Below are 12,924 nucleotides of genomic sequence, written 5' to 3'. Positions count from 1 at the left end.
AGCAAGCTATATAATGCATTTTAAATGGGCTTGTACATCTTCTAAAGAAAAATAATATCTAGAAACTCTAGCAGATTTCACTGCAGTTTTATCTTCAGGACTTCCACTGCAGAGGGAACAGATCTTAGAAGAGTTGAGCCAAAGGGATGGTCAGGTAAGGGCCAATGTGAGATGATGCACCATCCGTGAGACTATTGTGTTGCTAGAGCTGACATCTGAAAGGAGTATATGCTAGAAGATCCAAAAATCGCCACAACACAGCACTTAAATAATAATAATAATAATAATAATAATAATAATAATAATAATAATTTTATAAAATGACAACAACGACAACCTTGACACTGGAAAAGTCAGAATGCAACAACGTGGTAGAAATGACATCTGGATTCTTCAGAATAAATGTGTTAGTGAGCTGTGTCACTAAAAAATGATTAGTGTGGAAACACCCCTGACATTCATCTGGGAATGTGATGCCTATTTTGGATTTGTTTTTGCAACAAATGAATGCATCTTAGCAAGCTTCCCTCCCTTACCTGAGTTGTTTGTGTGAACCCAGATATGTGACAATAATCTGACACAATAAAAATCATGGTATAACCATAATCTATTTCATCTTATCATTTATATGCATACTTATTAAATAACCAAGATGAATGCTCCCATAAAACATACATATACAGGCATGTAAATTTACAGTGTTACAAATATTGTATTGAAGTAAAATATTACAAAGAATTGTCTTGTTAGTCCTTCATTATAGAAAGTTATTTAGTAATACAGAGAACCACTATGGCCCCAGTGCCTTCTACATGACTGGAACCCAGCGCTGAGCACCTGTAAGCTGCAATGAGGTCCAATCTACAAAAGGGAATAAGATTAAAAGCATTTGGATGGGCCATAGGACATGCAGCAATCCATTTCTTACACCCTGATTTCCAAATGTTTTTCAAAAATTTATCTTCTAAGAAACACTACTTCACAGTGATTGAGGAAGCGCATAGATGAGTGATGTTCATTTATCCTTCAAGAGATTGATTCTTTTTTAGTTTAGTCGGATCTTGGATCCCAAACGCCTTGTGAGTTGAACGTTTTGGCTCCCAAACGCCCGGAAGTGAGTGTTCCAGTTTGCGAACGTTCTTTGGAACCTGAACATCTGATGTGACTCGGAAACCGAGCCTTGGTTTCCGAACGTTTTGGAAGCCAAACGGATTTCCGGAATGGATTCCAATTGACTTCCGAGGCACCACTGTATTTGTTATATTCTAGTGAGAAAGCCAAGCTTGAAACTGCTGGGAATCTGTATCGTTTCCAGAGCATGGGGTGAAGGGGTGAAAGGAAATGTCACTTGAAAGAGATATTTCGTATCTAGCATCAACAGCGGAGAATTCTCTCTGTTGATCAGCATAGCCTGGAATTAGAATAAAGAGAGAAAAGATTAAAGTAACAAGAGCTAAAGCTGCCAACAGGAACAGTTTTTTTTAAAAAAGAAAGCACATGTCTTCTGAATGAGATTGCGATTTAATAATCATACCTGCACTTTACGAACGAATGATGGAGTCACCCTTTTCTCAAAATCATCTATGGGTGTGTAGGAGTTGAGGATTTTTACTATCTGTAGGGACGATTTAAAGAAATTCATGAATACTTCCGATACAAGTAAAAACTGTAATGATTCTACAGTCATAAGTGAAATATGTATTGAGGTTACCCCCCCCCCAGGGCAGCAGAATGGAAAAACATCAAGGGGAAAGGGAGGTGTCAGGAGGGGCTGAAATAGTGAATTGGAAATTGAGCAAAAAAGAGAAACTCTGTTTTAATCCAAGGAATAATATGGGGACACAGAGGATGGAGATGACGACTGCATAGGGAATTTTCAATTACGAAAAAAGAAAATCCAGGAAAAAAGAGTTTGGATGAAAGTAGAGAAAAGGAACTGGTAAAAAAGCAATTTTAATGAAAGGACTTGCACTTTAAAAGCAGTGCATGGCATCTCACCACAACTGTGCTCGCTTGCACAATGCTTAAAGGTAAAGGTAAAGGGACCCCTGACCGTTAGGTCCAGTCGTGACCGACTCTGGGGTTGCAGCGCTCATCTCGCTTTATTGGCCCAGGGAGCCGGCGTACAGCTTCCGAGTCATGTGGCCAGCATGACTAAGCCGCTTCTGGCGAACCAGAGCAGCACATGGAAACGCCGTTTACCTTCCCACCAGAGTGGTACCTATTTATCTACTTGCACTTTGACGTGCTTTCAAACTGCTAGGTTGGCAGGAGCAGGGACCGAGCAACGGGAGCTCACCCCATCGCGGGGATTCAAACCGCCGACCTTCTGATCAGCAGGCCCTAGGCTCTGTGGTTTAACCCACAGCGCCACCCGCATCCCTTGCACAATGCTTGCCAGGTTTTAAATAAGACTGTCTGTATAGCAAGGGAAGTTTCATAAACTGATACTTCAGGAATCTACCAAGTAAGGGAGAAAGACCTTAGGTTTAAGTACCTGCACAGCAGTGAGGGATGTGCAGCGTTCATAAATCTCTTTGGCATCCTCCTCTGTGGTCTTCTTAACCTGAAGGAGCCAAGCTGCTTGGGAAAGAGGTTCCAACGTCTCCTTGGCAGAGCTGCTCTGCAGATTCTTCTGCTTAAGCCACTCTTCGAGATAGCTGATATTACACCTAGGGAAGGAAAAGATAATTTGGTTTAAACTCCCTTTTGTTCAGAAGCTGGTAACACAAGTTGCTGCCCCAGAGCAATGTGCTATGGCAGAGTAAAATGTCTGGCATACTTTATATGCCATGCAAATGTGGGAATGTAATAATATTCCATTTATAAAACAACATGATTTTTCCCATTTTAGATTGCTTCCCGCCCCCCATTTCATAAAATTTGGAAAGTTCTTTTCAGAATGTTTCTTTATGATCATGCTCCTACGTCAGCATTAGGATAAGGTTACCAGACATCCCCGTTTCCCGGGGACAGTCCCTGGATTTACAAATCAGTCCCCATACAAAATCCATTGAAGTTGAAAAGTGTCCCTAGATTCATTGAAAAAAATCTGGAGACCTTATCATAGGAACACTTGCCCTATACACTGTGCAAGACTTTATCAAGATGTAAGTCTTTTAATGCAATAATATTCAAAAAAAGGAATCAGTGATGGACAATAGAATGCATACTGTGGTCTCCTCCCTGCTGACTTTTAGCCACCATACAATTATTTTTTAAAGTGCCCTGGCTCTTCTAAATCTGTACTGAAATGCTATTATTTTAAAAGTGCAATGCTCTATGTATCTATGCAGGAGTAAGCCCCATTCAGTTAAAGGCATTCCCTCCCAGAGTTAGTGGCTATAGGACTGCAGCCTAAATTTTGTTTATCCTGTATGTTTCTGCTGCTTTTTCCAATCTGCAGATATGCTTTATGCCATTTGATTTTTAATTGTACTGTATTTTTCGCTCCATAAGACACACCTGACCATAAGACACACCTAGTTTTTAGAGGAGGAAAACAAGAAAAATAATATTCTGAACAAAACAGTGGATGTATGATTTTTGTGGTTCATGCTGTGGCCACAGACATGCGATTTGAGGGTGAGTTTGGGGTAGCCCAATGCAAAAATACTGAGAATCCATGTGGATTCGTGCTTTGTAACCACGTTTTAAGTGGGGAGGGAAGGAAAAACACTGAAGGGACAAGGAGCACGCATGGGGTGTGTGGAGAAGGAGCTTTTCAGCGAACTGAGCAGCGAGGAGGGAGGGAAAGAGAGCACACTCTCTTTAAAGCAGCCACCTGGACAGGAGCCGCTTACACCTGTGTAAGCGGCTCCTCTCCCGCTTTGCTGCTTCAAAGCGAGCCACAGAGGAGGGAAGGAAGGGGAACCATGGATCCTCTGCTCGCGACTGCAGCAGGATCCACCTGCCATCCGTAGGCATTCGCTCCATAAGACGCACAGACATTTCCCCTTACCTTTTAGGAGGAAAAAAGTGCGTCTTATGGAGCGAAAAATACGCTATTTTGGTTGCTATAACATTACCCTGGAGATTTTTCTTTTCTTAACTGACATGTTCTATTCTTATTCTTAATCTTATTCTTATTCTTATTATTCACCTTATCTGCATCCCCTTTCGACAAGAGCACATATCCTTGCGAAGGAATAGACTGTTAAGGGTAACTGCTCCAATCAGAAAGAAAAGCTGTTTCACGGCCTGCTTTAGAAGCTCTGAGTCCAAGCCATTCTGACACATTGTGGTATAAAAATAGCTGAGCTGTTGCAGGATGGAGGTCATGGTGTAGGCATCTGTGTCGTCTATGCTGGAGGAGCGCTTGCGGAATCCAGTCGGTTTTAAGCCAGAAATCCCCTGGAGGCTTTCATACTCCAGCATTCCAGGCACTGGAAAAGATAACACAGCAAGCAAGCAGAAAATAAAAAAATAAAAATAAATAAAGTTCCTTTATCACTGCTATTTGGCTCTGGAAAGCAGTCATGCTGTTTAAAGGTTTTAAATATCAGCTTACTTATTATTGCAGTAATGCAACAAAGAAGGGCATTTGGGTGGGCTACATTTTGAGATTTCCATTATTCAGTGAACACTGAGGTTATAAGGGAAAAACAAATGCTAAGAAATCCAGCAAGGCAGTCCTTGAAGCAGATTCAGAATGTCTCTTCTCAAACTGCATTATTCACAGAACTGCACCTACATTCATACAAACTGATAACGCAATCTTTTGACTGGTGTATATATTACACACACACACACACACAGAGAGAGAGAGTATATGTGTGTGAGAGAGAGACCAGACTCTCATGTACACTGGAATGACAGAGTGCAGGATGATATAAACCCATATATGCTACTGCAGGAGAAATAAACTGAATAAGTTTAGGAATAATTTTCTTTGCATTTATGCTGTTTAATCTGCTAAATGCATATACCGTATTTTTCGCCCCATAGGACGCACCGGCCCATAAGACGCACCTAGTTTTTTGGGGGGAAATCAAGGAAAAAATTTTGATCCCCCCCCCAGCCTGCAGAGGCTTTGCACAGCCATCCCCAAGCTAGAAGAGGGAGATGGAGCGCTCCGTCTCCCTCTTCTGCCTTCAGGGACAGCCTCCCTAGCCTCCATGGGGCAGCAGCTTGCCCCGCTGTCCCCCGAGATTGTGGGGCTGGCGGTGGGGAGAAGCTTGCTTGCTTCTCCCCACCGCCAGCCTCCAAACCAGGTCGGGAAATAGCGGGATGGCGGCTCTCCGCCTCCCCGCTGTCCCCCAAGCTTGTGGGGCTGGCGGTGGGGAGAAGCTTGCTTGCTTCTCCACACCGCCAGCCTCCAAACCAGGTCGGGGAATAGCGGGATGGCGGCGCTCCGCCTCCCCGCTGTCCCCCGAACTTGTGGGGCTGGCGGTGGGGAGAAGCTTGCTTGCTTCTCCCCACCGCCAGCCTCCAAACCAGGTCAGGGAATAGCGGGATGGCGGCGCTCCGCCTCCCCGCTGTCCCCCGAGCTTGTGGGGCTGGCGGTGGGGAGAAGCTTGCTTGCTTCTCCCCACCGCCAGCCTCCAAACCAGGTTGTATTCAAAGTCCATATTCTTACTCATCTGTGTAATATATATTCTATGAATCATAGAATTGCAATGCAGGAATCCTGCCCATAGCCATCCCTGGGTGGGCTCACACTACCAACCTTCTGGTTATAACAGTCGGATGCACTGACCCTTTGCATCACACTCTTATTTGTATTTAAGCAAGTAATATAGAAAGAAAAAACAAATCCGTGCACAGAATTTGTATTATCACTTAAATAGATATTAGCATGAGTATCTTCCAAGCCTTTGATGGTTTCTTGAATCCTGACAACAGAGTTCATGGTTTCTCTATAAAACAAGTTGCAGTTTTTGCATCATTTGATTGCTGAATGTTTTCACCAGCAGCCCAGCTAGAGAGTGCCTGAAAATTCAATATCACAGCAGTTCAACTGATAGGACTGGAGGAATCAGCTAGTTTTTAGCCTTGATGAATCCTGTGCACCTCTATTCAGAAGTCTCACTGTGTTCAGCAGTGCTTACTCCCAGGGAAACGTACATTTCAGCCACGAATACATGTAAATAGACTTTTCAGACATGCATAAAGAAACAAGAAAATACTAATAATTCATTCCTATATTTTTTTAGCCATGCACAAGGTTTAGAAATAGCTTAGAATGTGTGCTGCTATCAGCATTTATTTCTTACCGATCATTGGCTGAATATTGTTCTCCATTACAATGATAAACTGATGATAAATACGAATGGCTAGATCACTAAGAACCTGCCTGTATTCCAACAGGTCAAAGTGCTTCAGATTGTTCTTATTTTGTTGTGGAGTATTGTGCTTCATAAATTCCTGAAAATCAGATGTATAAACATGTGCCATTTAAGACCATAAGTATAATACAGGTTTTATACTTCTGCATATTAAGTAAAAAGGTAAAGGGACCCCTGACCATTAGGTCCAGTCGTGACCGACTCTAGGGTTGTGGCGCTCATCTCGCTTTATTGGCCGAGGGAGCCGGCATACAGCTTCTGGGTCATGTGGCCAGCATGACTGAGAACTGAGAACCAAAGCAGCGCACGGAAACGCCGTTTACCTTCCCACCGGCACGGTACCTATTTATCTACTTGCACTTTGACGTGCTTTTGAACTGCTAGGTTGGCATATTAAGTAGAGTAGTACAAAAGCAAACATATATTCAGAAGAGCAAAAGGCTATTCATGAACTCTGTTAATAAGTAAACATGCAAACATTTTTACCTAATGCTAGAAGTAATTTTAATGGAAGACAGCAGCTTTGTTTTGCAAAGAATAACTCTTATTTTCAAGACCTGTTGTCCAACCCATGGTGGACCTTGACAAGAGAAAGGGCATGTTCACAATGTGCAGGACACAAGCGCTATCTCAGGCTAGGCCCAAACCTTTCAGGTATGGATTCACAAGGCTATGGACTACAAGGATGTGGTTTCTAGGTCTTCTGGTGAAAGTTGGTTCCAATAGGTGATACTTGCCAATATTTTCTTTAATCATGAACTGTATTGCAATGTTCAACTTTTTTATGGGGAGCGTGAAATTATTCTTACCTCTTCTCCACTGTACTGTTTCAGACAGTTAAGAAAATGGCATGTGTTTGAAAGCCAGAAGGACAACATCTCAAAGTCTTCAACATGTTCCTAAACATTAAGACACTGTGTTTGCTTAATTTATATTTCATATATTTACCCACACCACCTCAATCTTTGCAAGCAGTTGCATGAGAATTCAGAAATTATGCACAATGGAGGTTAGGCTCTTTATTACATATCTGGTTTATTTACATACATAGACAGCCTGAGTCTACTTATGGAGGGGCTCATAGTAGCAGCACCCCAAAACGCACCATCCTATTTCATATTAAGAGCATTATATGTTGCTCTGCCTCTGCAGCATCCCTTTCTCTGCAAGCTATCTCTGGCTCTGCAGGGCCCATTCAACTTACCCTAACCCCAAAGCTTCCTGGTATCACAGCGGCCCCAACTCTAAAAGATTCCCCCCTAACCGAAGCTCTGGTCTTTTGTACCCAGAGGAAGATCCCTCCTTTGATGTGCAAAATGACTCATTACCTCAAGGAAATTACTTGAAAGTTTACTCTTCACACCTAGCCCCTTTGAACTCCTAATGACTTATCCCAACCCCAGGAGGCCACTTCACAAGGAAATCAGCCTTTTCCATTGATTTGCCTGGGATTACAGTCCTAATACACAACTTCAGAATTGTGCATAACTTAATTAACTTTTACACATGCAATTACTGATACAGTGGTACCTCGGGTTGCATACACTTCAGGTTACATACGCTTCAGGTTACAGACCCTGCTAACCCAGAAATAGTACCTCGGGTTAAGAACTTTGCTTCAGGATGAGAACAGAAATTGTGCTCCGGCGGCGCAGCAGCAGCAGGAGGCCCCATTAGCTAAAGTGGTGCTTCAGATTAAGAACAGTTTCAGGTTAAGAACGGACCTCCGGAACGAATTACTTAACCTGAGGTACCACTGTGATAGGAATTTTATGGTCTTAGATATATGGCAACGTTCATAACCACACGTACATAGATCAGCACAGGAAAGCCAACCTGGAACCATTTTGATTCCTAAACTGAGCAAATGTTTCTCTGCATGGTCAAAATGGAAAAGCCTCCCCATTGTCTCTTCCTTCACAAATTCTGTCTTTGGACACTACTATAAAAATACAGGATGGGCGCATAGACACCACCTTATACCGTAAACCAACTGACCGACAAACATATCTACATGCCTCTAGCTACCATCCCAAACATACCAAACAGTCCATTGCATATAGCCAGGCACTACGTTACAGCCGCATCTGCTCCAATTCTACAGACAGAGACTCTCACCTAAGAGATCTACAGCAAACCTTTTTAGAACTAAAATACCCAGCAGATGAAGTTAGACAACAGATCAACAGAGCCAGACTGATACCCAGAGAGAACTTGCTGCAAGACAGACCCAAAAAAGAAAATAACAGAACACCTCTAGTCATCACATACAGCTCCCAAGTTAAAACAGTACAACGCATCATCAGAGATCTACAACCTCTCCTGGACAATGACAGTTCTCTTTCTCAAGCTCTGGGAGGAAGACCTTTCATTGCCTCCAGACAGCCCCCCAATCTTAAACAACTCCTAACCCACAATAATACTATAACCAGACTTAACACGGACACTGGCACCAGAGCCTGCAATAAACCCAGATGCCAACTTTGCTGCCACATACACCCGGACAACACCATTACTGGCCCCAACAACATCACACATACCATCTCGGGACTATTTAATTGGCTACCTATCTGTAACTGGAATTCTGTCTTAATCTGTGTTTGAATAAAGGTGTGAGCCTGTGACCTGGCCCAGGAAATAACTATTGGCCAGGCTCCCCAGGAAATCCAATCATTTAACCTGCCAGACAGGAGATAAACAAGGACAAGAGAAAAACAACATTTAAATTTCTGTGATGTAGGTGGGATGTATCTGAGGGGTGGTCTTAGGTTACACCCCTTCTGTGATGTATGCATAATGTTTCTGGGGGTGGTCTTGATCTACAGGATGGGAATTGCAAAAGTCTTTATAAGCCCTTGCACAGCAATTTTGGGGGTCCTCCTCCTCTCCTGCGTGTGAGGGGAGTACCCTGTTGCAACAGATCAATAAAGATCAAGCTTACTAGCTGCTTTGCTTCTCAATATTCTCTGGTTGGCCTCTGTTATTTTCTCCTACCAATAGGGAACCTATGTAAGGACTCTATATGGGCTCTTGGATACCCCATAAGGGAAAAGGGCATATTCTTATTTACAACACCACTGTATTCAGAAGTAGGTCTAGTACTTGGAAGGTTGGCATCTGGCTCAGGCGACACGTATTCCAATGCACGTAATGTGTCCTGATTACATTTTAAATGTCTTTACACATAAATGCTAATTAAACACCTCAAATCCAGTTACAAAATAAACAGCTTGTGCCTTTAAAAAGTTAATGGACCCCTGACAGTTAAGTCCAGTCATGAAAGACTCTGGGGTTGCGGCGCTCATCTCGCTTTACTGGCCGAGGGAGCCGGCGTTTGTCTGCAGACAGTTTTTCTGGGTCATATGGCCAGCATGACTAAGCCGCTTCTGGCAAAACCAGAGCAGGCACTGCGACTGCAAATGAAAGTATAGTTCATTCCAGCAGGGAAGTCCCAATGTCTGCAACTTTATAGGAGAGATGCGAGACTTAAGGTGAAAGGACTTGTGGCATGAATTGATGTAATAAGCATGAAAGAACCAAATCAGGAAATCACAGGAACTCAGCTGACTACGGTTAAGTAACCTGCATAAGTAGCAGACCATGAATAGATTCAGCTATGAAACATGCTCAGCTATTTTTGTTTCATGTGACCTTCATGATACCATAATCAAAGCTCTGAATGCATAGTCCTGTAAATCTAGGCTTAAAATCTACACTAGGCAGCAATAAAGACAGCTATGACATAATGTTTTGCAGCCATGAAATGACTCCTTTCAATCATATACTTTATATTTGTGACACGATATGGCACTATGTAATTTGCAGGTAGATATTTATTGAGTTCTACTTAATGGAATTATCTGCAAGCAAGAAAGAAGAGTGAATGACCAATCTGAATAGCACAATTTCTCTGATAAGCAGTCATGGCATGGGAATTGTTCCGTTAGTCAACCTATACAGTGGTACCTCAGGTTAAGTACTTAATTCGTTCCGGAGGTCCGTTCTTAACCTGAAACTGTTCTTAATCTGAAGCACCACTTTAGCTAATGGGGCCTCCTGCTGCTGCCACGCCGCCGGAGCATGATTTCTGTTCTCATCCTGAAGCAAAGTTCTTAACCTGAAGCACTATTTCTGGGTTAGTGGAGTCTGTAACCTGAAGCGTATGTAACCTGAAGTGTATGTAACCCGAGGTACCACTGTATCTGCAAAACATTCTGTTGGGCTATGCCAACTGTACAGAAAGAAAGCAGACTGCGTGCAAAATGTTCCTACCTTAATTACTTGTTTGATACTATTGATTGACATATTCATGAAGGATTTCAGCATGCCGTCATCGTTCAGATAATCTGCATATCTCACACACATGAAAAGGATGTGAGCTGGAAGTCCTGGTATCATATTTACCACCACTCCACGGGGCTTCAGTTCTGCATGAAACCAAGAGTCAAATGGTGTTGATTATTTAGTGAGCATTAAATAAATTCTATAGGTTAGCCATTCTTTTTAAAAGAAATGAAATTGTAACCAAATGCATTTCTTCCCCCCAAAATCTCATCCTATTCCTGAATCGTATTATTTTGGATCTCTACAATTAAAAATATGCACAAAGGATGAGAAATAAGAAAATTAGCACAAGCTACTTGCTTTCATTTTGCAATTTATGTCTCTTGATAACAACTTACTTTGGATAATCACACTATAAAAACCACAGAGAAACTGGTTAGGGCTGAATGAGTAGCCACAGATATTAGCAATGCACAAGTCCTTCAACACATAGAAAAGTTGTCTTAAAGCAGCTATGTATTTAGCTTGCCTGAAAACATCTCACAAAAAGCTTTAGTGAAAATAATAGACTCTTCAAGGTGAGTAATTGTTAGTGAAAGCTCATATAAACCCAAAATATTAACGTGGATTACTAGGGAGATTTACAGATTGAAAATGAATGGGAAGTGAACTGCAAAGAAGCAAAACATCGCAGTTGTTTGCTCAGGTATAAATGAAACCCAAACTTCTCAAGAAAAAATAGGAGAGAAACATGCAGAGGACATTCTGTGGCCTTATGAATGTCTGGGAAAACAATAGAATAGAGAGATGAGGAGGAAATTGTGGATGGGACACAGTAGTTAGAGAGTCCCTAGAAAGGCAGAGAAGAATATATTAAACACAGACCTGGTATATTTGGGCCTGATTTGTGGAGGCCATTTGAGGAAGAAATGGTGAAAACACAGTGAGAGGGAAAGATTTCAGCAGAGGTGACACCAGTTTTAACTTCAAGATGTATTTCAGAGATAGTGACTTACAGTAATGGTAGATCTGAGAAGAAAAAAACAAACTCATGACCCTGGAGTCTTCCAAGTATTTCCAAGTATCCAAGTATCAAGAGTGAACAGTTTAGGAAAGTTACAGAAAGCACAAATATGTCACACACATTTCCCCCCACAGCCCTTCTAAAACAGAAGCATCATAGAGCTTTTAGTAAAACAGATAAGATAAGAAAAAACATTAATACTGGCCACAACTCCAAAACTTCCAGCAACAGCTATTTGGCATTGCTTATGAGTATACTTAGGTGAAATTGAAAGTGTTATGGAAGTACCAAGGATCAGGTTCTGAACAATTTTTCCTTCGTCTTCCTTTCTGTACTGCAACATTCCAATGTATTCTTTTGGCATGGACAACATGGGTTCTTCATGGGCTGTTAAACATTAATATATATTTACTTTCAGAAAAATACTACAGTGGCATTAGAAGTTTGGAAAGAACGATCCATGAATTTAATTAATTTTATAATGAATTATTTTAGAGAGTTGTTTGTGTTGTACTTTTGTACTGTTTTATTGTTGTTAGCCGCCCTGAGCCCGGCTTCGGCTGGGGAGCGCGGGATATAAATAATTATTATTATTATTATTATTATTATTATTATTATTATTATGACACAAATCACTGTCTGTGACAAATTATTTAATACAAATGAACAGGCTTTCTGCAGCAGTCATGGCCTGTTAAGCTTTGGAACAGAGTTATTAAAAAATACAAAATAAAAATCAACCATGACTACCAACTAGGATCGCACATAAACATACTGGTTTGGGTCAGTGCATCAGTTTTCAGATCAATCATTTGATGACTTGGGAGGGTGGGTGTATGTTGGGGGGGGGAGAGGGAGAGGGAAGGGAGAGAGAGGTAAGGAGGGAGGGAGGGAGGGAGGGAGAGAAAGGTACCCACTTTTGGCCACACCCACAAAAGCCGTGTCCCCACCCCGCCCATCCCCATTCACCAAAGATAAACATACCCCCCAAAAAGTTAGCCACCAATGTCTTAGCCCCATGCTTCTAGTATTCTATGGCAGTCTTTTGCAGCAGGATTTCAGTGAACAGGCAGCACTGCACGATGAATTTGATCCTATAAACTCTCATAATTATTACCGTAATGTTGGTGTCATCTTCCATGTAGTTTCCGAAGAAGCACACATTCAAACAGTTTTAAAGAATATATTTAATGTCCTCACCTGTTTCTATAGACTTTCTAAGGGTCTTGATCTGATCCTCAAGTTTCTTTATTATTCTGTCCTTCTTATCCATCTCCTCTTCTAGATCCTACAGTGTCCAATAAAGTTGAGAAAGAATGATCTGCTTTT

General features: G+C 41.8%; 1 protein-coding gene across 2 annotated transcripts in view; it reads right to left on the bottom strand.

The window, feature by feature from the left end:
- Positions 1–291: 291 nt before the first annotated feature.
- Positions 292–12,924, bottom strand: part of MYO5C (myosin VC) — a 51,659-nt gene continuing 39,026 nt past the window's right edge. For both annotated transcript variants that reach the window (XM_081838664.1, XM_081838665.1), the window contains 9 exons: positions 12,796–12,883; positions 11,884–11,982; positions 10,560–10,714; positions 7,097–7,186; positions 6,216–6,366; positions 4,103–4,385; positions 2,498–2,672; positions 1,535–1,615; positions 292–1,411 (listed from right to left, as the gene is read on the bottom strand). In XM_081838664.1, coding sequence (XP_081694790.1) covers positions 1,259–1,411; positions 1,535–1,615; positions 2,498–2,672; positions 4,103–4,385; positions 6,216–6,366; positions 7,097–7,186; positions 10,560–10,714; positions 11,884–11,982; positions 12,796–12,883 — 1,275 coding nt within the window. In that variant the 3' untranslated portion in view covers positions 292–1,258. The remainder of the gene's footprint in view (positions 1,412–1,534; positions 1,616–2,497; positions 2,673–4,102; positions 4,386–6,215; positions 6,367–7,096; positions 7,187–10,559; positions 10,715–11,883; positions 11,983–12,795; positions 12,884–12,924) is intronic.

The sequence above is a fragment of the Podarcis erhardii genome (assembly GCF_964252035.2).
Source record: "Podarcis erhardii genome assembly, chromosome: 14".
Taxonomy (NCBI): Eukaryota; Metazoa; Chordata; class Lepidosauria; order Squamata; family Lacertidae; genus Podarcis; species Podarcis erhardii.
The sequence above is the reverse complement of the archived record's forward strand: the minus strand, read 5'-3'. Positions and strand labels throughout refer to the sequence as shown.